At 39.1% G+C, this 25,309-nt stretch overlaps 1 protein-coding gene across 1 annotated transcript in view; it reads left to right on the top strand.

Moving 5' to 3' along the window:
* The window catches only part of khdrbs3 (KH domain containing, RNA binding, signal transduction associated 3), a 107,002-nt gene that overhangs the window by 74,279 nt on the left and 7,414 nt on the right, over positions 1-25,309 (top strand). The window contains exons 6-7 of the mRNA XM_044336617.1: positions 3,209-3,389; positions 15,347-15,429. Of these exons, the coding sequence (XP_044192552.1) occupies positions 3,209-3,389; positions 15,347-15,429 (264 nt within the window). The remainder of the gene's footprint in view (positions 1-3,208; positions 3,390-15,346; positions 15,430-25,309) is intronic.

The raw sequence follows: 25,309 nt of genomic DNA, 5'->3' as shown, positions 1-25,309 counted from the left end.
TCACTCACCCCATCTCTTCCCTCCGTCATTACTCCCTCCCAGCCACACCTCTTGGCTTCTATCCATTCATACATTTTACTAAAATCCGAAGGGCAACTTCTTTCTGATTCACCGTAACCATGGTAATGACTTGGGAGCATTCACACATTATTCCAAGGCTGGTACCTCCAACCCGCCCCCTGTTAATCCTGTAGGCACTCTAGATTCATTCATTCAAGTGTTGGCTAAAGTTTATAACTTTTATAAAGAAACTGTGTAGGCTGTATATCTCCATATTGAAAATGTGTGCTGTATTACTGGTAATATAAAAGCCCTTTCCAACAAAATTGTTCCAGGAACTATTGAAGCACAGGAACTAAACTCAGGAACTTAAAGTCATTCCTGTTTCTGCATCTGAAGAACCGTGCAGATTTGACAAAATAGTGCAATGGTTGATTAAAAAACAATTGCACTTTTCACACACAAGGAAACAGAAGCAGTCATTGTTGATTGTATTTACTGTGGTGCAACATTACGAGAAATGTCACTTTTTGAGGGGGTACCTAACTCCGTATTTTTATTTTTTAACAAATATGGAGCATCTAAATCAGGAGGCAATGGAAGACTCTTCTCTGTCCTTCTTAGCCACACTTTGTTATTTAAGCTGATCTTTCTAAATTTGGCAAACAGCAGTTTTTGTGCATCATTCTTTTTTTAACCAGGAAGTCTCATGAGATATCTCTTGTACAAGTGAGACCTGTTCAAAATGGCAGCGTACAATAGGTGTCACAAAGTTACATAAAAACACATTAATTTACAACTATCACATCTAACACAACAAAACAGGATCTGAGAAATGTCAGTGAGATACAACTTCACTATTTAAAAAAAAATTACATTCCTTATGAAACAGTCTTTGAATGTGATGTTTATAATGTGACGCTAGAAATGTCTGATTTGAAGGAAGCATTTCCAGATGAAGTTTAACTTGTAAATGTTTCCATGTCCAGGGTTCATAGTATGAAAATGCAGTTAAACCAAGTTCAGAGCAGACTGTGGGACAGTGAGATTTGGTCAGATGCATTTCATGAAGATAATCAGGACCTTTTAACAAATGTTTGCTTTACGAATATGAACCTCATAAGTTTCCCTCAATGAACATGTATAAGTTACAGTGGTGAGTTCTTGTTTCAGTGTTCAATGTAAAACACGGAGATGAATGATAGATAGTATCAGCCTATACAGGGTGTCATCATAATCTCAACATGTGGACTGAACAAGATCTTTACATTATAGAGTATGATGCCTCATAAGAATTCGGACTGATATTCATGTGTTGTGAAATAGGTCAGTCTGTCCATTAATTGAGCAAGCGTCTGTAATAGGAACACAGAATTGATAGTAAATAGTGTCTAATAGTGTAATGTCTGGTGTCCATAAACATTAGCAAAGTAAAGCCAAATTTGCATAAAAGCCTTTGTATGCAAATGATTTTCAGTACATGCTTGTCTGTGTACTATCCCTGTGAACCCACGCTAATTCCAACTCCTCGGAGACCTCACAAGATTACAAATAAATATACTCGTGGCCATTAGAACACGCTCTGCGTCGACGCTGTGCTGTAAAGGAAAAAAAAAAAAAAAACCTGCACACGGTTGTGTTGTTTGTTCTTTGTGTTTATAAAAGAAAACACACTTCTTTCATCAGATTTTGAGATAAACAAGGTCACCCATATGGAGTGTTTGTATTGCTCTGAGTCAGAATATAATTGGCTGTGTTTTAAATTACAGTGTAATTAGCATTTACCATGCCTAATTTGAGTGTGATAAGACTGAAGTCCCACAGGCTCCTGAAAAGGAAGTTGCGTGCCATTTTCTACATATTCACGCTAACATGTGCTTACTTCGGATGAATATCACTGCTCTTGATGTAGACTTTGTAACTGTCACATATTCCTCTTTGCTTCGACTTTGACTGAGGCTGTTGCTGGAAGAGAAGTCCTGCTTTTAAAGGGGAATCGACTGACAGAACTGTTTTTTTTTTTTGTTTTTTTTTCTTGGCTTCAGGGCAGTCCAATTTCTATCAAATAAACATCCACCGCTGTCCCCATTAGTCAGAAAATTAGAGGGTTTTTTTTTTTTTTTCTCCTCCTGCTCCAAAGCTGTGATGTTTCCCCAGTATGCTGCACAGCTGAAATGGAAAGCATAGAAATAAAATGACCTGGAGAGAAACCTTTGTGGTTTCCTGCCGCTGCTTCAGATCAGTTAACAGCTTTTAAAGAAAGCCCAGTCGGTGTCAAAAGCTCGAGCAACATTTTACCAAACCACAAGGTCAGCTCGCCTTTGATTTCCAACAGAGGAGCTTGACTTTGCTTCCATCTTGATTACAGTGCAGGTTAGACTTTTGGTTCTGTGTTAATTCATCTAGATGACTGTACAGATCATTATCTCACAGTAGCTATTTTGGTGCACAGCCTCATGAGAGACATGCTTGTTTACCTAAATATTAAAGGTAAAATCAATCCTATAATACCTAAAATGTTAAAATGGAAGATCCGAGTTTTGTGCCTGTTCCTCCGAGGCCACATGCAAAGGTTCATTTCAAGACTGAACGTTTAAAATCAACAATTGCAGAGGGAAACATCTATCATGGAAACAGGCAGAAATACCAGTTTTTTCATCTGCATTTTCCTTAATAGACAGGAAAGCCATTCAGCCACAAGACATGCTGTGTTTTGAGTAATGGATGTGACTCACTTTTTCTCGACTGGAGGAACTTGCCCTCCACCCTCGCTGTTCCTCTCTCTCCACCTACACATATAACCGAACGCTGAATGTATCAGATTCATCGCTACGGTTGTACCATTCTGTCACTTTGGCTGATGTAGGAAATCACTAACTGGAGAGGATGTAGATGAGGCAGCTTGACTCCAAACATAATAAATTACAGTACCTCATCCTAAAGACCACATATTGATGATATATAATAGTGTCCTTGTAATAGTAGCTTTTAATGCTTAAGATCATGATAACATGTTGTGCAGAGAGAGGATGTGTGCCACCTGATCCAGCCAAACTCACCCAACAATGCATTCATACCCATTTCTTCCAAAAATCATTTTTAATTTATTGTACTCTACACAAAAAAGGCTTAATTAATATATAAAATATATCTGATTTTCTGTTCTTTCATCTAAAACTTGTTTATGCCTGTTTGTGTCTTGTGTAAGGAGTCGAGGAGGAGTCCCTCCCCTGCATGCAGCAGTGCCCAGAGGAGCAGCACCCAGAGGAGCCCCGCCCAGCCGTGCCCCATCTTCCAGAGGGAGGGGGGTGCAGAGAGCCAGAGGTGCCCCCCCAACCGCCGGATACCGGCCGGCTCCTCCCATAGTCCAGGACACATACGGTGAATATGTAAGTACAGTATATTAAAACTCAAACAAAGAGTCAAACAACAAGTCAGTATTATACAATATAGAATCATTCCAGCTTCTCAAATATGAGGATTTGCTGCTTTTCTCATTCTCGTCACTGAACATTGAATATCTTTGGGTTTTACACTTTCGTTCAGGCTAAACAAGCATTTCAAAGACGTCACTTTGGGCTCTGGGAACTTATGAGGGGCATTTTTCATTCTTTTCTGGCAGTTTCTGCAGACTAAACAACTGAATAAATCAATTTAAAAAATAATCAACACACTATTTGCAACTCTACTTGTCATGCAACATGTAAAGATAATGAGTTCGGAGTATCACCAGTGTTGCAGATCAATGTGCAGGAGGTGAGACACACATTTTGGATTCAAACATGCATATTAGTTTGAGGACCAATACACCCATTAAAGGTGTGTTCCCTTAAGTTGTTTGTATTTCATGAATATAAATATGCATGTGAACATGAATCAAAGGGTGTAAAATATATCTGAAATAAATCACCATGTAATGACTGGTATCCCTAAGAATTACATTCAGATTTGACAGTTAATTCTAAATGACATTTCAGAATTTTCACCTCAAGATTTATATCCAATGTCAACCTTTAGTGCCAAACAGGAAGTAGTGTAAGGTGGAAAGTAAGGGTGTGAAGGTCAGAGTGGTGGGTGGTTGTGTAGTGTATCAGACTTTATTCTATTGAAAAGGAATATAATTTTTTAAAACTTCAATAGCAATTCAGCATAGTTTTCTACAATGTATTTAGCAGGGTGAAAATGTTTGGATTATTGGCATAACAAGGACACTGTTTCTGTAAAGACATATTACTGCAGAATTAATTCTATTCACATAATGTTATTTTGTAATCTGGGTGAATGGACACTTTAAAGATGTCCATTTCAGTCCAGAGGAGGGTTTAAATATCAGCCTGTAAGAGTTGAACATGCATGCAGCACTTTTTTTGTCTTGCTGCTTGAGGTGTTAGCATAAAGAGTGTGAATTTGTTTTTGTAGGTGTTTTTGTGATTTGGTCTTTTAGCTTACCTGCACAGTCTTAAGGGAACCTGTCTGTAATATCAACAGCTGCCAGAGATGAATACATTAGGCTTAGAGTCAGAGCCTTTGTGCATTTGCCAAGAGAGTCTCCTGCCGCACTGTCAAGGCAAGTTCCCTAGAGACTCCGGCATCAACATCGCATATTTAGCAGATAGAAAGAGAGAGGAGGTGGCCCACGTTGGAAAATTGCCCCAGTAGCCCATACCTAACCACATCTGACAGGTTTATTCAGAGGTTGCAATTCAAATGCGTGGAGGTCGTAGAGAATGACTCCTGGACCAGCTGTTTCCCATCATTGTCACAGTTGTAAACTGTATCCCCCGACACCTGCACCTGTGTATCTGGATAGAAAAAAAAGACCCCCAACATCTGCCAGATGATAAATCTAACCACATCACTGCAAATTAGAGGCTGAATGAGTTGCTCTGTATTATTTGAATACATCACCATCCCAGGACAAGTGTTCTCCATCCGGCGCTGACAAATAGGCTCTTGTATTCATCAATGAAATGACAAAGAGATGTTTCGTGTTCACATTTGTTGCCTTCATTTATCACTGCTTAATATTCACTCATATGCATGTTCCCATCGTTTTCTTTTTGCTGTGCGGCATTGCCACGGGCCAAAACATTTGTTTAGCTGAAGGCGTTGTCTTTTCTCTTGTTCAGACAAAAAGCACCAGACTTATGTTACCTCCTGGTGATTTTGTCATGATAACGCATGAACGTACAGTATCTTTTTCTGGATGGTTTTTGGCTTACATAATCTACCTCTGTTAAAGCTCCTGTTTGTGCTGGAAGTATCAGTATCAAATTACTCAGAATCCGATTGTTACCAAACAAAATCACAGAAATGTTATTATCCCATGATCCAGTCTTGGCAGCCCCATCAGTCTTGAGTGGTTACTATGATTGCAGCCAAATCTCATTTCATGAAATTCATTAGGCGCATTGAGATCTGTTTTACCTGCTACTAATCCCATTGGAGAAGAATAAAACATAATGTAATTCTCAATTCAGAAATAAGGCTGCATGTCATCTTTTCTTTCGCAAATTCAACATTGCCAATATGGAGTCAGACGAGGCTAATCGAAGTACAAGCAGAACTTCACGGTCATGCTTAATCTAGAGGTACAATATCAAAGTGTAACTGTGTTACCGTCTGTTCACACATAAGCTTAATTGAGAAGACCAAGAAGTGCGATGCATGTGGGTTGGTATTGTTTATATTAAATCCTCCAGATATACTAATCCATTCTGAGCATGGTGGGTCCTTGCTGACTGTATATACTGTATATCTGGTAGCTATTTTATTCTAAATTGAGTGTATTTCCACTATATATTAAACAGTGCAATATTTCTCTTTAATCTTAGTTAAAATCAGCTGTAATTTGTTTTCAATGCACAAATAATTTTTCTTCTTCTACTGTCATTCACCATGCTACCAGCAAAGCTATAGGGATGGCATGTCAGTCAGTTCAGTTCAATCCACCACTTGAAAGAGTGAAATATCTCAACAGCTCTTGGATGGATCACCATGAAATTCGGTACAGATATTCATGGTCCCGTGAGGATGAATCCTTACGGCTTTGATGATCCTCTGACTTTTCATCTAGCTCCACCAGCAAGCTCACTTATCAAGCGAAATACCTCTACATCTCCAAGATGGATTGGCACAATTTTTAGCTACAGACATTCATGGTCCCCAGAGGATGAATACTGTTGACTTGAATGTGTGAATGGTTGTCTGTATATTGAGTGGTATATGCAGACCGGAAATAAATTCTTGTGTGTATATAGTCAAACCTGTCCTCATTGTACCACGGCTCTTGCCAAGAGGAGAGTTTGGATAGGCCCCAGCTTCTCATGACTCTGCAGTCAAGTCCAGCTAGTTGGATCACAGACAGTGATATCGAATTTCATTTTCCATGGCAGATGTATTTCTGCAGGGCTAAATTATTAATGACACAAATTCCCCAGATAAGATGTGAATAAGATTTATTCAAAACTTAGCCAGGATCAAAACCAAAGGTGGCAAAATAACATAAGGAAAGCCAAGACATTTGTCAAGTGTAACACAGCGTAGTTATACCCATACTTGATGCATGGGGCAATTTTTTGGCATCCTCAATCTGATAGTGTGAGTAGTACATCTACCCCTAGAGCAGAAAAGCTTCAGCAAATTCCAGCCTGTTCAGCTATCTGAAATATGCAGGAAGCACTGAATAAATGACATATAGCTACTTTGAGACATTTTAGACTAAGACTGATGACAGAGGGATACAAATACTCGATTATTTGTTTTCTTAGAGCAATATCATGTGGTGTTATTTTGCTTTTATCCTTAGGAAGTTAAGAGAAGTGTGGCACAGCTGCATGGAGGCGAGACATTTTTCTTTGAACAGATGGTATCGTAATGTAGTCGTCTGGGGAGAACACGGCTTTTCTTCATCTTTTGATTTGCTTAATTTTCTTGCTTTGTTGTCTGCATTTGTGACACCTTTTGTGTTTTCGCACAGGCCGTTCAGCATGTGCAGTTCACTGTAAAGTTCATAACGTGAGGACAATGCGTTGTTGAACTCATTTGGATTTTGTACAGTGTGCAGGGCACAAATCCATCGCCTGAAAAAGCCTGCTCTGGGCGTCAGTGGCATCCTATCTGTTACAGTGGTATTGTAGAGCACAGTGGAGCGGCTGTGATACTGCTGTTGTAACATGCAGTGCCAGGCCCTCTGTTAGTCTTCAGTGGCCTCAGAGGCCAGTCCTTATCTTTTAACAACACGCCTCTCAGCCATCCACTGGCATACAAATGAAAGACTCACTTAGGGGCTCCTCTCTCTCTCCCTTCGCTGTCTCTGCCCCCACCCCCACCCCCTCAACCTCTCACTGTCACACTAATCCTGTTTAGTGTTGGAAACACAGCAGTGTTGCAGTATTATTGTGCTATTGTGCTCTCCAAGATATTTTGAGTAAATGGTATATCAATACGAACACATCAGATATTATAATAGCTTCACTCACACAAACATCACAGGCAGCTTCCCATTTTAAAGCTGTTTTTCCACGTATCAGACAGCAAAGAAAAGAATCTTTTTCAATGTGCCAACATGATTTATAAACCAAGCATGTTTCTCCTCTCTGCTCGCTTGTAACTCAATTATAGAGTAGCTGGGCTAATAAATGGCAATAACATGCCATTGTTAAAGTTTAATGTGGTCTTTAAAACCAGGCAGTGTTGTATAATGTGAGTGGACAACACGAGTCAGGTGGAGGACTCAGTTAACACTAATGGCATATGGCCTTTGCCGAGAACCAGCCAGGGTATCTACCTGCTAACACTGTGTATGGTCTGCATCAGTTATGGTTACAGTGCATTGTGTGTTATGACACAACATGGTGTATGAGAAGAAACAATACTTTTGGTTTATAATAGAGTGAAGAGCTTAAGCAGGTTTGTTAAGTGTCTTAAAACAATACTGACGTGCAAATTTGTACGTGGAAACGGTTCTTAGTCTTAACAATTCTTACTCTCCATTCTGGCTTAGAGTGACCTCGACCCATCTCCACGTACATAATGGCATGTCAATATCATATTAAGACAGACTTGAAAAAACCCAAATAAATAGAATTATTTGGTCTTGTACTGGCCCCCAATGTGACAATCTAAAGGTCCTTAACAGTATTGTAAGAATAAAGCCTCTTTCACTAATAGTTCCTAGTAAATTACTGGGATAACCTTTCAGGCACCACTACTGATTTTCACTATTCACACCTACAGCGACATTCTGGAACATTTCCGTCTTGCGCCTTATTCACATCTGCCATGGCAATGCCAGAATAGATGGGGCAATGGACAGTCCAGCAGATGGTGGTAATGCAATACTTATGGATGCTAACTGCCATAGAACTAAACAGAAGAAGAAGAAGATTGGGCAAAGCCATATGTGTGTACACAGCGGACTGAGAGAAGCTCCCTTATTTCTGTATCTGTCCAGTTTCCAGCCATTCTTGAAAGAAGGAGCTTATTTACAAACAAAAGAACTTGTATTGCTTGTCAGTTATCAAATTACCCGTGAAAGAATTAGCAAGGCAACCAGAAACAAGTTATGGATTCAAATATGCCATTGGCGGCGTCTTGTGATTGGTTTGCTCGTTCCACGTCTTTTGTCAGACAGGCATAACCTTTAACATACTTGTCCCTGCAATGTTACTGTCTTCATTCACAGCACAGCCACACCGGCATTTTCCATGAAATTTTACAATTCACACATAACCCCATGCAGGAAATGTTCCTGAACATTTCAGGGATAGATTGCATGTGTGAAAGGGGCTTAAGTATGAAAAAACGGTGTCTGTCACAGACACCATTACAGTAGACTGGGTTGGTCTGCTTTAGCTGCGCTTCAGGCCAACCTGCAATGAAACGTGTTTCCGTTACAGCCTCACAGCAGGGGATAATCGTGGTGAGCCACACTGCTGTGGTCCTGCTCGCTGGCAGGGTTGACTGCTGCCAACCCATGACTTCTCCCCTTCAAACAAGCAGTGTGTTGCGAGAATCAACTCATGCTTATACTGGAGACCAGAGAGCAAGCTGTTTTTAAAAGTCTCTCTGTGTTCAGCTATCTGCTTCTAACTGAATTTGTGTGGTTTGAAGTTAAGTTTCTCTCATGCATCCCTGTTTGTGCTATCAGATATCTGCCTTATTTTACTATTTCCTGATTGCTTTCAGTCCTATCAGAGCTGTGTTAAGTTACTGCTGATGAAAACACATGTTCTGTTATTGCTGCTTCATATTAAAAGCTTTTCAATGAAAAAAATTACAGGAGGGGATAACAGGAATAACTTTTATTGATAACAACTTATACTATACCGTTTTTGTAGTGCAAACAAAATCAAGTAAATTTTTATCTGGAAAACTTTTAAAATAATAAAATAAAATTCCTAGGACATTTGTGGACATTCATGGTCCCCTTATGATGAATCCCATTGTTTTACTGACCCTGTAACCTTTCCTTTAGTGCCAACCAGGCTAGAATTTCCACTCATACATAAGAAAATTCACAAGCCCACCAATGCTCCCCTGAGGACGAACCCTCCATTTTGGACACTATGATTTTTCCTATAATGCCGCCTTCAGGCCAAAATGTCAACTTTGCTTGAAATATGTCCACTAATCTAATTAAAAGCTTATCATGGAGTTCATTCTCCAAGGGGGATGAACACTTGATTTTAATGATTCAATGTTTTTTGTTCTGGCAAAATCATCAGTAAAGTGTTCATTTCATTCAGCACTTTAGTACTGAGGGGTGTAAAGTAATGAGATGTAATTTCAGCCTCAATGGGCTGCTGGCAGGCCTTGTCAATTTAAACCTGCTAGTTTGACAGTGGTAAATTGGTGAAATCAGCCTGTAATGTTTTCACCCAGGTGGTGACATGATTTTGTGTAAGTGCCCGACATGGGTGGATGTGGCAATCCTGATGTGGGTATGTTTTGAATATTCAACTGATATTGTTAAATGTACTGTAGACTAGTGCATTATCACCTCTAGGAACAAACATAAAACAAAATCCTATCTGTATTTAGGGCTCAAGATGCACAGATGGAGCTAGCAAAATAAAATGCAATTAAAGGCATGAGGAAATGCTAAATCATGAGGCAGCTGTGGCTCAGCAGGTATGGGTTCAACCCTGAGCTCATGTTCACATGTCAAAATACCCTTGAGCAAGACATTAAACCCCAATTGCTCCTGATGGTTAGCCCAGTGCCTTACATGGTAGCTTTCCACCATTGGAGTATGAGTGTATGTGTAAATGTGTCAATGAGAAGCAAATTGTAAAGGGCATGGATAAAAGCCCTATATATAAATGCAATCCATTTACCAAATCAAAGACTCTTTCTCCTAATATTATACTTATTCTTTATGAGTAAATAGTATCATTTCCCTGTTGAATAACTACAGTACAGTACATGAGAACACTATAGGAAGGAATGTTATAGAATTAGTTTATAAAGAACTTGAAATGAGAAGCCAAGTCAACGCAGTGCTGTGTAATTTCTTTTTTCTTGTTAACGTTAATAACATTTCCCCCCAGTATAATGCTTGCCACTAACAAACAAATTTAACCAGAACATTTATTCATCACATCTAGCCTATTTATTTTGTTACAAGAATTTTTGCTTATATTACTGAGGACAGTAGAGTAGAGCACTAAGTCTGCAGGTGACTGATGGTTCGGAGAACTTTAATTTAATTCAGACCTGCTTTATTACAGAACACACCCCCTGCTGCCTTCATAACACAGGAACATAATAATGTATGTATAAATGCATTTCACACTAAATATTTTTATGCAAGTGGAAAATAATTTCATTAAGTTGGTTTAAAAACAAATAAAAGCAGGCAGCTGAAGATGTAGGAAAGACATTTCCCTGGCTTTAAGATCTCTGCTGGCTCTCAATCATGAACTGAAACTTGTACCAGTGATCTGAAATAACATTGCATTAAACTGTGTAGCCCCACCTTTTCAGTACATTACTTTCAGCTTTTCATGATACTGCTGCTCTGTATAACAGTTTGTTACACAACGTTTTTGAAAACTCAGCCTGGAAGGCAATCAGATGTCTGTTATTTCTAATCATCAGTGTGTTTTTCACAACCTAATTTTACATGTATATGCAGCCAAGAAGTGTAGTACCTGGAGTTTGTTCATTTTTTGATGTTCACAAGTTCACTCTCCATATATAGTGCTGCTGAACTGGAAGCCTCGTGTCTGGGTGCTCACTGACTTCTATTGATTTAGTTTGAGATGATTATCAATTCACTGAACATTTTTCATTACATGGTGTACTCATAGTTTTTACATACTTGTCTTTTGAGTTACCATTTCAAATAGTTTCCCTATTAGAAGTTAAGGAGAAAGTTATGGAACACTGGTGCCCTTGAACAAAGTAGAAAGGAAATAAAAACAATAATCTCATGAGTTTATTATCATGAGGCCATATGGAGAATCATTTGGGGTGAATACATTAATTTTGTATTGGCAAAGCCTCCTCTGTTTCCTCTTGAGAAATTAAATGATTTCTTTTATGTTTCAGTGTTGAGTTTTTGAAACCAATATGAATGAGAGTTCAGTGATGCACTGTGTTATTTCATTTTCTGGAGTCACCTGTCAGAAGTGTAAATGTTGCCTTTGAAATCCAAAAAATAACCTTATTGTTAAATATCATGTGGTCAAATGGACATATTTATAATGTGAATATATCTGTGGTCACTTTGGAGCCAGTGATGACAGCTGACCTTGTCATCCAGGGCAGGTTTTGACTGTCCTCGTGATTTTAGTCATGAAGAAACTGTTTTGTTTGCCTACTCAGGCTGCTTTCACAACACATGATTTTACTTTCTGTCCTGCCGAGATTCCCATCATTCAATATTCATGACCACACTTGTTTATTCCAGCCTGCAATAGGAACTGTACAATAGACAACTTTCAAATAGATTGAAATAGAATGATCCTAAGGGTTCTCATACAAAAACAAGCGTGTTTCTGACAAAAACAGAGATATTATCTCAATTCCAAATGACTTTTCTAGCAATGCACACACTTACTTCAGTAAGCCCCTTTTAGTTAGATCAGTTTCAGCTTCAAACAGTTGTTGTTTGAGCAAATAGTGTATGTTGCATTTTGTTCCTTTTTTCACCACTTTGAAATACATAAGTAGAAGGATAAAATACAGCTGATTTTGACTTTATGCCCATTTTTGCTTTTGTTCTGAATTTGGCCACTGTAGCTCAAGTTTCTGCCAATTTGTTGTACAGTAATCCTAGTTGCTATTTTTTCCTAATCTTGACCTTTGTAATGTAATGAATGATGAGCTAAGACCAGCTAAGACAAGCTAAGAGCCACTGCTAGAATAAAATCATTTCCAAAGACCAAGATGTTTGAACAACAGATGAGAACATATGGTTAGTTGACTAAATCTACAAAGTACAGCACCATCAGTCTCTTTGGTGTGATGATCTGATGATAATCTCATCAGATCTCATCTTCTTCTGTCAGATCAGTCCTCAGAATAAAACTGATGATTATAAACATTAATGGTGAAAGTCCCTAACATTAATTGTTGTGTATACTGTATGTTGGTTGCAAAACTGCAAAACCTATATTTATCAGTACAATATGACATCAACTTCATCTTAAAATCACCACAGAGTTGAATAATTCCGTCTAAGTGGATTGCATTATATTGTGCAGTAACATGGATCACCTTTGTAAGCCTCTTCCCTTCAAGAAACACTAATATTTTTTTTAAAACTACAGTTCCTTAGAGCCATGCCATGCAGCTTGATACAAATCAGCACCACAATTGTAGTTCTTCCGGTTTGCAAAGTAGGGTTGTAAATAGGGTCGTAATAAGATATATCTACTGAATATATCAAATACTGTATCTAGTACAGCCAATCTAGTAATTACACTGCATCTATATTTGTTAAGAAAAAGTAAAGATATTGATTTATTTCAGATATAACTTTATTTCTCTGAAACAAAGGAGAAATAATTCAAACTGATGGCCTTAACATTAACCTATCATATTGTTGAGTTATCAAGGACACCTCAGTGTTTTTGTGTTGAGAAATGTTAAAGATATCATTAAAAGAAAACCTTAACATGGTGACAGAGAGGAAAATACTTCTGGCCGGGTCCTCTGGTCAGCCAATCACAAAGCTTCAAATTCTGGATTTCAAATTCAATTTATCCCTGGGGCGCTCTAAAATCTATGTTTTTATTGAAAGAACATCATCAAATGATTACATAAAACAACACAAATAACATAAGAGCTCAGATAACTACAGAATGCAAGGACAGTGATTCAACAACATGCAACTACATGGTTTTAGCAGTGTCCATAGCAACCACCATAGCAACGTTAGAAAGCCTGCAAGAATATCTGTAATAACTGACAACTTAAACATCATTTACATTCACTGAATGAAGATTATGTTATCAAATCACTTTAATGTCGAAACTAAAAATATAGCATTTTCGCATTTTTTTGTTTTTGCAGACAGAAACTTGATGGTCATGACATGGACGCAGGCCAATAGAAAAGAACAGGCCAAAAAAAAAAGTAGGCATCTTACAATTTTAGAGCCATTATTGTGAAACTAATATGTTTTGTGGTGTGGACCAACTAAGCTGTCACACACTTTGTTGTGAGACTGGGTTGAAAAAACATGAACATGTTCACTGCTCCCCCTCACCCACCCATCACTTAGAAATATTAGCATTGTTTGTACTATTGTCTGTGGTATGAAGATTATCTTTGACAAAAACTATCCTAAAATGGTAAGAGTAACTATTTTCTTTTTTCCGTTTCAGTAAGCAGGAAAAGGTTTGATGGGAAATTGCAAATCAAAGTCTCCAGTTTCATCTGTCTGTTGAGAAGTGCCTTTAATTACATCCCTTTGACAAAATTGCACTGCTTTTTGAGAACTGCTGCTTTTGTTTTTTAAGGGCTTCAAGGAGTTTAATATTGTCAAAAGTACAGTTGTTGACTGAACTTTGTCCTTGCATTAGCATGGGAAATTGTTGACTTTGCCAAAGCAGTAGTAATGGCAGAATTACAAATGCCAGGTGGGACTTCAATTCCCTCAAGCTACCTCTAGACAAATAGAAGAGAACTGACAAAGACCTCCACAAAAACCAACAGACCTCCCAGTCACACACAAACAGCAAAGGAATCGCAAACAACTCTTGAAAGCCACCCAGTGGGATGACCACAGAGAGGTTTCAGCATATAAAAATTATCCTAAAATGCACCTGCCAGGTTTCCCCCACAGAATAAGAAAAGGTAGCCCTCAGATAAAAGAAATGCCTTGAAGCAACTGTTGCAGTTACCAAAGCTTAAGTAACCATTTGAATAATATTTTACCCAGAAACAAGCAAGTGTTACATCTGGGGCTCTTTGTTGAGAGTCATATGTAGTTCCTTCACACATACTTCGTTTCTGGAGGATTAAAGATAAAAGAGTCAATTCAAATACTGTCATTTGGCAAATGCACATTTCTAATCAGGAATTAGGGCCTTAATAATAATATGGATGTGATGAGCATTTTCTTCTGGTGCTAAATCTTACAGACATTCATTTCAAGCATGCAAATCAGGGGCAGATGGAATTAGCCAAGAAGTGTGTGGGGGATGAGAGATGTGTCGCTAGGGGTCGACGCCTTTTGTGGAACAAAGTCCCATTTATCCCAAATTAGGACGGGTGCGGCACTGGTTCGCTTTGATGTTCCTCTTGGCGGGGGCCTGGGTGGAGTGCAGAGGGGGGGACGGGGCAGATTGCTGGAGCACAAACAGATGTTCAAGGCTTATCCTTTGAGGTGGTGATGAAACGTAGCCACAGCAAGAGACTTTACATCCCACTGTCACTCAGTTGACACAGAGACAAGGGCAGGGCTGCAGTTGCCAGTCTAATGGTGCAGTATACAGGCTACAGATCAAGCAGTTTGGCCTAGTATTGGTCCTTTAACACTATTTAAGTTGAAGGCTTTGGTGCATTGCAAGTTTATGAAAAAACTACCCTGTAAGCATTTGATGGATAGGTTATTATGATTTGGTAAAAGTTCCTATTTCAGCTTCAGACATTGTTGTAAACCCATATCAGAAAGGTATTTAGGTCACAATTTTGCAAAAAAACAAACAAACAAAAAAAAACGTGTTGAATACAGCAGTTCTTATCCTACATATTTTTTCTCAACTTCATTTTAGCGGGGTTATAATGTTGCACAGGTTGTCATATCAACACCTCTTCAAAGTCAAAATGTTTGCTGGCAATTTTCCCTTTTTGCAACTCAAGTAACTGGTTGCATTTTCTGTTATTTCAGGAATATGATGACGGCTACGGAACAGCTTATGATGACCAAGGATATGAGTCATATGACAACAACTACAGTAATCAAGGACAAAAGTAAGTTCTCTCTATTTCTCTATGAGAAATTACCAGCCAAGTATTTCTTGGATTTACATTTATAATGGACAATTTATATCCAATCTCATGATTCAGTGCCGATGCAGGAAACAGTGTGGCCTTTGTGTAGTGAAGCAGGAAATGTGCAGTTTGGTAAGGTGTCCAGCACATCCAGCTTTCATGCAAAAAAAAACAGTTAAGTGAAGAAGTACAGTTAAAGCTGCAATTATCAATATTTTTTTATCTTGATAATGGATCAACTGATTATGCATGATGGGAAAGGTGTTGCTGGTAGTGATGAACCCACATGGAATTAGGTTTCCCTCAATCCTCAGAGCATTTTAATATCCTTCAGCTCTCTGTTTTGGTTTTACAGCCCACAACTTTACTGTTTTGGTTCATTCTCACTCCTCTCATCCACCTCATCCAGCCCTGCAGTAGCCACCTGTTTTCAGTGAGAAAGCTCTGACAAACCAAAGTTAGCAACTAGCTGGTGAACACAGTGGAGCATTTAGAAGCTAAAGGCACAGATATTTTTGAGTTGGTCAAGACCAAAACAGAGCTAAAAGCTGAGTGAATATTGAACTTAAATTCACCAAGTGGACAGAAACACAACCCCAAATGAATGCTAATGTTGATCCATGTTGGCTGAATGTGTAAATAGGCAAATGTTTGCTAAAACACTCACCACAACAGCTTTATGAAACAAAACTATGTCAATGTTGTGTTTACAACTTGTTGCACTGCCCCCCAGTGGCCAAAAGAATCAATTATTGCTGCTTTAATGTTGTCTTTTTTATTACATTAACCATGATATATTCTTGACACTACCTATGCTTTAACCATTGTAGTTCCCATGCATTGAGTACTATAGAAGTTTTTTTTTTTTTTAAATGTCCAATAATCACATTGTTTCTAGTAATAAGACTGGCATTAGGAGGAATTACCAACTCAGAAATTGAAACTAGGTTATGATGTCATCATGCACTTTAGAATTCCTACCAGGGTAAAAAAAAAACATGACAATGGCAGTACTCCAAACAGCTTGAGCAAGTGCACTGAATTAAAATGGACTCTTGAAAATGGGGTGAGTTTGTATTTATGACACTCATAGTCTAAAATACATGTTTATTAGCTGCATCTGAGGGCAGTGAGTGAGCTGCAGTCTGGCCATTTTAGCTAGAAAGAATCTGGCAGAATATGAGGTCAAATTTAACTTCTGATGTATTTTAAGTTCAGTGCAGTTGGATTATGGTCCATGGGCTGTTATGAGTCATTTATGCTCATTTTCTGCCCTGTTTGAAACTCACACACACACACACTTCCTGTTAATGAAATATTTTGTGATGTGTGAAATGTTTTGACTGACCTTTGAGCTGTCCATTTAACACTAAACTCTTACTCATTAAAGCCCACTTCAACCTCTGAATTGCACTTTAAATAAATACAGACAGGTTTTTAAGATTTAAAAAGATTGGATGCAATCCAATTTTAAATCAGGTATTCCAGAATCAGGTATTCCAGTTATTAAGAATCAAATATTTGAATCTAAAATTTAAAAACCATGGTAATCAATTTTTTTTATAAGGAATGACCAGCCCATTATTAAGTATATTATCTTTGTTTTAATTACCCTTTAGAATATCTGACCAAAGGTGCATTTTGCTCGATGTGTTTTTCATGTCAATACAAACAAACAGTCTTATGTTGCTCCATTTAATAGAGGGTCCTGCACAGCTAAATGCAGAATATTGATTTTCTTATATCCAGGGAGCTATCACACACTCCAAGCCACACAAGGTCAAAAGGCTTTTGCTTTGGTTTGCTGGTGCCCCACTGTATTTTATCAGCACATTGTGTGCTGCATTTATGTATGCCTGCCTGTGCCATTTCAAAGAAAGAATGATTGTTGCCACATTTAGAGTGTCAAAAATTGGATTGTATTGGCAGCAGCTGGGAAAAAAAGGAAAACAGACACAGAGAAAAAAAAAAAAAAAAAACATTATTCTGTCCCCTGGCTTTTGTGAGCAGGGTGGTCGATGTTTTCTTTTGTGGAAGTGTCAGGATGTATGTCACCCAGGCTTCATCCATCTTTTGTGCTATCTCTTTTTTTAGGGGGCAGATCACACACTCCACACACACACACACACACACACACACACACGCATACACACACTCCTCTCCCTCTCTAACACACCGAGGTTTGTATCTTGAAGTGTCGGCAGTAAGGTGTAGACATGCTTGCTGGGAAGGGACGCAGGTCCGACTCAGGAATCTGCAGCTATTTGTTTGAAAAGCAGGCTCGTGAATAATGATGGCGGTGTTTTGGTGAAGGTGGTAGCAGTGGAGGGAGTGGCGGCACACAAGAAAAATGGAGTCCGTCATGCAAGGGCTGGAGGCTGGGTCGACTCAAAGAGATTTTCATGTCTGTTATCTGACGGGTACGAAGCAAGTAATAGGGCCCAGACACTGAAGCTTGCGCCTCCAGAGACAGCTGATTCACTTACTTCTTTTCTTATTTGTGTGTCCTGTGTCCTGGTTTGTTTGAAAAGTTACTGTTACTGCTGGCTTACATTGTGTATCTACACATCATTACCATCATACAGCATTTTTTTGTGATATAACAGGCCTTAGATAGATTAAATTCTGACCATTTGTCCAGAAACACAGGATATATTGTGTTGTGGAGCATGTTATCTGTGTTTATCTGTTGTTTACTCTACAATGCTATTAAATGACAATGCAAGATTTTTCATTTCTTGCTTTAACATTTGATTTTGAGACAGTTCATTACAACTTCATGAAAAAAACACACCGCAGCTCCATATATTACATCATGGCTCTACAGTAATTCATTTATTTCTTATAATAATTGCATTTTATCAGGTGTAATTAAGTGAATATAATACTGTGCCTCCATAGCTTCTTTTTATCCCATTTAGCTTTGTGATGGACAAAGGTGTGTTATTTTCACCCCTGAGGAAAATCATCAGGACCCAGCTGCAGCAGGCCTTCAGCAGAGAGTGTGTGTGTGTGTGTGTGTGTGTGTGTGTGTGTGTGTGTGTGTGTGTGTGTGTGTGTGTGTGCGCACGTGTTTACGTGGACAAGATGGACAAGAACTCTCCTAACAATGTTTCTCACAGCCTAAGGAGCTCCCAGTCACCAATCTGAGCTCTGACTGCGTGGCAGGATTTCAGTTGCCGGAGGATAACAAGCAGAACAATTTACAGTCTCTCTGTCATGGCATTACCCCGATGGCTTACGCTAGAAACAGACCTGCCATTTGTGAACAGGAAGGGAAAGGAAGAGGGTGGTTTTAAATGGCTCCTGCTATTAAATAGATTGTAAAGCTGCATCACTGGATTTGCTGTTATCTTCATTATCTTTCCACATTTATTATCATTCCACATTCTAAATATATTTCCACATTACATGCGATTCATTTAGCTGTCGGTGGTGATTAGTTTCTGACTTGCTGCTCAAAACTACAAATATAATATCTTAATATGTTTAAGTAAATAATATCTTACTTACCTACACACAAAACAAGGCAGTGGAGTCCTGTTTTACCTTTGAAAACCAGTCACCAGAAACTGTTGATACCCAGAGGTCAAATGACTTTATGTTAATGCTGAAGTTGTTCAGCAGGAAATTGATCAACAGTAGAATTTTAGAAGCAAAAATGTGAACATTCGCTGATTCCAGCAATTTAAATGTGAGGATTTGCTGCTCTTTTTCATTTTGATATCATTGTGATTTGAATATTGAATTATACCTACGGTATCACTGTGGGCATTTTTACTGTTTTCTGACATTTTATAGACTAATCAAAAATAAACAAGAATTGGCTGATTAATCAATAACAGCCCTACTATTTATGCATAGGTGACTAAGGCAGGAAAGCAGCCCGTCCTTTCAGCCAGCCAGCAAAAACAACCTATAGTTACATTTATGCCATCTAGCGGCCGTAGTAATTATGATCTGGGGAAGTGACGCAGTTCAGATGATGTTAATATAAGGTGACTTGATAAGATGATTTTGCCTTATTAGAAGGAGGCAGGCTGTGGGGATGGCTAGATAGTTAGATGGCATAATGTGCTGCAGACCACCATTCGCTTCCCGTTTCCAACCATGAGTGTCATGTTTACAACTGTGAGTCAGGACATTTTTTAAAAAACCATAATATTGTGGTGTTTACTGCTGCCATGACGAAAAATGGGAAAAAATACCCAGCGCAATTTCTCAGAGCCCAAGGCGATGTCTTTAAATGTCTTGTTTTGTTTGACCTACTATCCAAAACCCAAAGATATGCCATCAACTATCATGTATGACAAAGAAAAGCGGTGAATCCTCACATTTGAGAAGCTGGAAGGCTTTTATCTTGAAAATGACTGAGAGGATAAATCAATTTTGAAATTAGCAGTCAATAAATGTTCTCTCTATCAACTAATCAGCTAATTGACTAAACTTTTCTGCTCTATTTACATACCTATAAGAAGTTTTGTTGGACTAATTGCTTCATATAGTGTACAGCTGGCATTATTAAAACTCCATCACATTTACACTAAAAAGTACAATATATCACTCCTGTCTGAATTACAATTGTGTAATAGTATAAAGTCTCACAAAATGGAGATACTCAAGTAAAATCCACTAACAAAAACTTATGCCAACAGAGTAATTTAAAAAATGCCATAATTATAAAAGAAAACTACACATACTGGCTTTAATACTGTACTTTATTGCAGCGTTTGAGTACATATACTCAATAAATGTACATATGAGTCACTCCCCAGCAGTGATAGTAATAAACTCTTAATGGATTTTTATTGGGTTAAACTGGTACAAAATGTTATATAGTACATAATTGTCCACAAAGGCAGAAAGACAGTAACCTCTGACAAATGAGACAAGACATTCTGTGTAACTATACTGTACACATTATGTCGCACACAGCAACTAGAATTGAGTAATTTAGACATAATTAAATCTGAAAGGCAAATAAGGCGCTCGCAGCCTTTAGACATGAGACTTGAGCTAAAAAGCTGTTTTTATACACCCTATAGACATTTTTGAGACATTTACATCTTTTAGAAGTGAGCTGACGCCTGGAGGAACCTCGTGGAACGCTACCTCAGCATGACAGCCATGGCAGTCAGACTGCAGATCACAGCCTTCCTTACCATGTTTATACAACACAGAGTACCAGGGGTGTACGGGAAAGAAATTCAGCCTTGGTCTTATCCGCTGGGACTGCCCCTGGGGGTGGGGGTGGGGTGCTCAGTCAGGTCGGTGAGGGTTAATTACATATATACAATTCATAATCTAATCTAACCCTAACTTGGTTGTGATCAGCCAGTGAACCCAGTCCCGGAACATGCACGCAGCATACTCTCATCTATCAGCTATCATCTTTTTCGGAGAGGCAGCAGAGGACTTTATCTCGGGAGAGTTATCGGAAACTGCAGTGCTTAGGTACCAATCAAGTGCTAAGGTCAAGGAGGCTGGAGGAGGCTGCTTGTGAGGAGGGCGTCCTTAATTTTATTAGCAGAGAGAAAGTGACGTCTCTATAGGGAAATGAGAAGGATGACAGCAGTGGCACAGCCCTGGCTGGACACTTGGAGAGGTCATGGTTAGGTCGTCTCTCACAGCTCGGGTGCGATCAAAGCATTATTTCATACTTGACACCTTAGAGACTGCAGGCTGCTGACACCTCGCACCTTCCCTTGCACCTTGCTTTGGTACGCTACATCGTAGGCTGGATCCCGGAGGCCCGCAGGTACAAGGATAGCTGTGTGACAGTGTTTTAAAGGGCAGACGTATCCCTGAGGAACAACTGTAAATCTTAGTACAAGAGACGGGCAAGGAGGAGATCCGAGGACTGGAGTGGCTGGATTTCTAAGTTTCATGGTGCAGCATATTAGAATTGATTGCTTGAAAGAGCCCAAAAAGTCCTCAAAACAATCCCCATCACCAACACACACACACACACAAACCTCCAGTCTTTGTGATATTCAATTAATAACTTACACGTAGCTAGTTAGTAATTTTACTCTGCCGAATACTACAAAAAGACTGCAATATATACCTCTCTATCAAACACTGACGAAGATACTAAATCTAAGCAGCTTCACAATAGTTTTGTTGATGTAGAATATTTCCGCGCACACACCCACACAAAGACACCCAATATATAAGATATAGGGACGGTATGAGGTGGCTAACATTAGCTAATACGAAGCTACTTTCACAAGTATGTTTTCAGCCGCCTGTTTATCATTTTTGCTACATACAACACATAGACAATTGCCACAAAGATGCTAAGTGGCATAGATGTGAGTGAATTATTGTATGGGAGTTTATTACCAACAGTATCTACCATTTCATATCTATGGTGCTACCTAAGGAGTGCTACATTGTGGCCACCAAGGGAACTCAGCAGGGAAATTAGAGCTGCAACAGTCAAACAGGTTCCCTTTAAACCTTAAACCTTAAAACACACTAAGCAAACAGTCAGCTGCTTGGCACAATAAGGCTGCCATTGAGCATTTTGAATTGGTAGCGTAGACAGTTGGTGACAGAAAGCTGTCTGACTGTCTGTTCAACCTATTAAATAAGTGACCCATTTAGTGAGGTTCCTACTTATTTTTAGCCATGCTAGCAGCATGGCTCTAGGGATGGCAAAGTCAGTCGGTCAGTCGGTCGGTCGGTCGGTCTGTCATTCGTTTGGTCAACCACTTTGGTCCACCCTGAAATATCACAGCAATTCCTAGACTACAGGCTAAGATTACATTTTTTACAGATATTTATAGTCCCCAAAGAATGAACTCTACTGACTTTGGCGCTCCCTTAACTTTTCCTCTAACGCCACCATGAAGTTCAAATTTGTGGTTTGGAGTAAAATCTCTCAACAGCTATTGGACTATAGCAATGACATTAGAAAGAGACAATCATGTTCTCCACAGGGTGAATTGTAATCACTTTGGTGATCCCCTGACTTTTTATCTAGTGCCATCATTAGGGGAACATTGTTATTTGACTAATACTTTGGTTTATGGCCAAATACATGCAAAATTAGTGTCATTCCCACCAGCCTTAGCTGTACTTTTTTATTGTTTAATGCTAATTAGAAAGTACAGCTTTATAGAGCACTGGCATGGTTATAGGCTCTTAGTCTTGTTCACTTCCACATCTTCTTTCCCTTATAGACAAGCAAAGGACACAGGCTGACAATGCCAGCAAAGTAAAGCACACATATTCATATTCTGAACATATCATTTAAATAGATGCTCAGTTGCATGAAAAATTGAAGGTTAGATTGTTTTGTTTGTCTTTCCACGCTGGTCTTTTACATATAAGTGACAGAATACTGTTTCTCTGGTTCTCATTCTGTTCTCTCATCCAGGCAGAAAATGTACATATACTGTATATGTTGGTTGACTATTGTCTTGACACAATGTCCATGTTGAATCAGGCTCTGTCAGCTGAAGTTCTTTGAGGTCTGCCTGGTTTGTCAGGGCCCTAAGGCAGACAACACCCATTTAGTACAATGTGAATATCAACATTGATTTTTTTTTTATAAGTTTTAGCAGGGATTGGCTGTGTTAGCTGTCTGCTTCTGAAATGCCTGAGGTGGCTTCACAGATCCTGGTTTCCTAGATGCTGTTTTCAAGGTAGACAGCTCGTCAAGATGAATGACAGATGCTGCGGCGGGAATTAGACCATCTGAGGGAAAGAAGGGCGGGATTTACAGCACGCTCTCTGTCTCAAGACAAAAAAAGAAGTTGCACATTGTAAATTTATTGCCCCTTCAGTAAGACATAACAAAGTATTTCACATATGCCAGATAGTCACATTGTTACAACCCAAGCATGTTTCCAGACGATAGATTTTGAAGAATACTGTAGACTGACTTGAAGAGACCATGTTTTCCCTGAAAGGATTTTATGTACTCTCCAAAAAAGAAACAGGAAAGGAGCACAAATGGTCAGCTCAAAGCCAGAAAGAAGACTCATTTGTAAAGTCAAATCTTTGCCGTAGGCTATTTTGTCCCTCTTTGTGACTCTTCAGCAGGAGGTCAGCATTGGAGATAGCTTTGCAATCAGCCACCACACAGAGCAATCACCAGTGTATCCATAAGGAGGGTTTCCATTTAAAATGATGTGGGCTTCATTTCATACTAAATGGTGAAAAAAAGGCGGTGCTGCTTTTTTCCCCCATCCATTTTCATTGTATTGTTGTCTGTGGAAATCACCATTGAGCTGGTATAATCACAGCAATCAGTGTGGGATATTTTTAGCCAGCATTTTACTTTTCAACTTTGTGTCAAGAATGAATGAAAAACGAATGATAACACTAGCATCAAGGAAGTATTTTTACTTAGGGATTCACAGTCATGATCAGTTAAAGTATGTAATATGCAAGAAATAGGGTAAGACAAGAAAAGCAGCCTATCGACTCCACATCACACCGGTGCTATATTACCTCTGCAGCTCCTCGTAATGTCCTACTAGATTTCTTCAAATTTATCACAGAGGACTGGAAGAGTAATGGCGATGTAAGAAAACAAAGTCCACTAGGGACGTGTACTACATCATTCAGATTTAACACCACCATCTGTTTCCCGGTGCCCAGGAACAGCAGCATCAGTGCTTAAGATGAAGCATTTACAGAGATGACAGATGCATTGGAGAGGCAGGGTCTTTACCTGTGGAAAAGTAGGCCTGGAATCAGATTCCAGATGAAAGAGACACACTTATCTAATAGGTGTTGTCTTTGCCTCACACGGTCCATGCCGTAGCTTTAGACAGATGTGAGTTTTTTTTGGTTTTTTTTCTTGGCCAGTGAAGTTCGGGGAGACACAAAGCAGCGGACGCCTTCTGCTAATGAATGTCAAATCAAAAGCTGACCTATTTAGAAAGTCAAAGCACTTCCACACCTATGACAGGGCGATATCTCGAGTGAGATCTAACCACCCCAGGCACCTCATCTCATGCTTGTGTTCATGCTGCCAGCTGTGCACTTTTGACTAGGCGAAGCTGTGATTTGGGATCAATGATGATAAATGTGGAACGCATGAGGATATGATACTGAAGTAGTCGAGAGAGATTTCAGGTTAAAATTTCCCAATTTCTTTTCCTTTGTATCTCATACCACCTTGGCAACACATCCTTTTTTTCACTCACAGGAAACTAAGGGAGCTTAAAAGGAAATGTCGGTATTTTTCAACCTATTTTCCCATCTTTTTGTGTCTAAGTGACTAATGGGGACAACCATTTTTGAAATTAGTCCAGTATTGGGCGAGAGCGCTTCAGCCGGCAGCTGCTAAACAGGCTGCAGTGTAATCCTACGGGGCAACAGCACCCCGTCTATATACGTCCACTAAAAGTGCTTGTTTTTGCCACTAACAGGCTCAGATTGTTATTGTTAGTGTCTGACAACATTATGGAAAGAACCATAAATAAAAGGTTTTTCATTACTTTTCGCTTGATCTGGTCTGTTTGTTAGCCATGACTGAAAATCTTTTAGATAACACTAAGCTACACTTTCCGTACTCCAACAGAACAAACTCCTCCAGGTACCCCTCTTTCCAACTCTGTCATGGCTAAATATTTAACTGATTTCGAAAACAACTCAACTCTTGTGAGATTTCAGAACGAGACTTCTCCTTGAGCGAGACTTGGTTAGTCACAATAACAAACAGACCGGATCAAGCGAAAGGTAATGAAAAACCTTTTATGTACGGTCCTTTACATAATGTTGTCAGACACTAATAATAGTAACAATCTGAGTCTGTCAGTGGCAATTACAAGCACTTTTAGTGGACATACATTGATGGGGTGCTATTGCCCTGTCAGATTACATTGCAGCCCGTTTAGCG

Source organism: Thunnus albacares, chromosome 19, assembly GCF_914725855.1.
Source record: "Thunnus albacares chromosome 19, fThuAlb1.1, whole genome shotgun sequence".
NCBI lineage: Eukaryota > Metazoa > Chordata > Actinopteri > Scombriformes > Scombridae > Thunnus > Thunnus albacares.
Note: the sequence above shows the minus strand (reverse complement) of the source record. Positions and strands in the feature narration are given on the sequence as shown.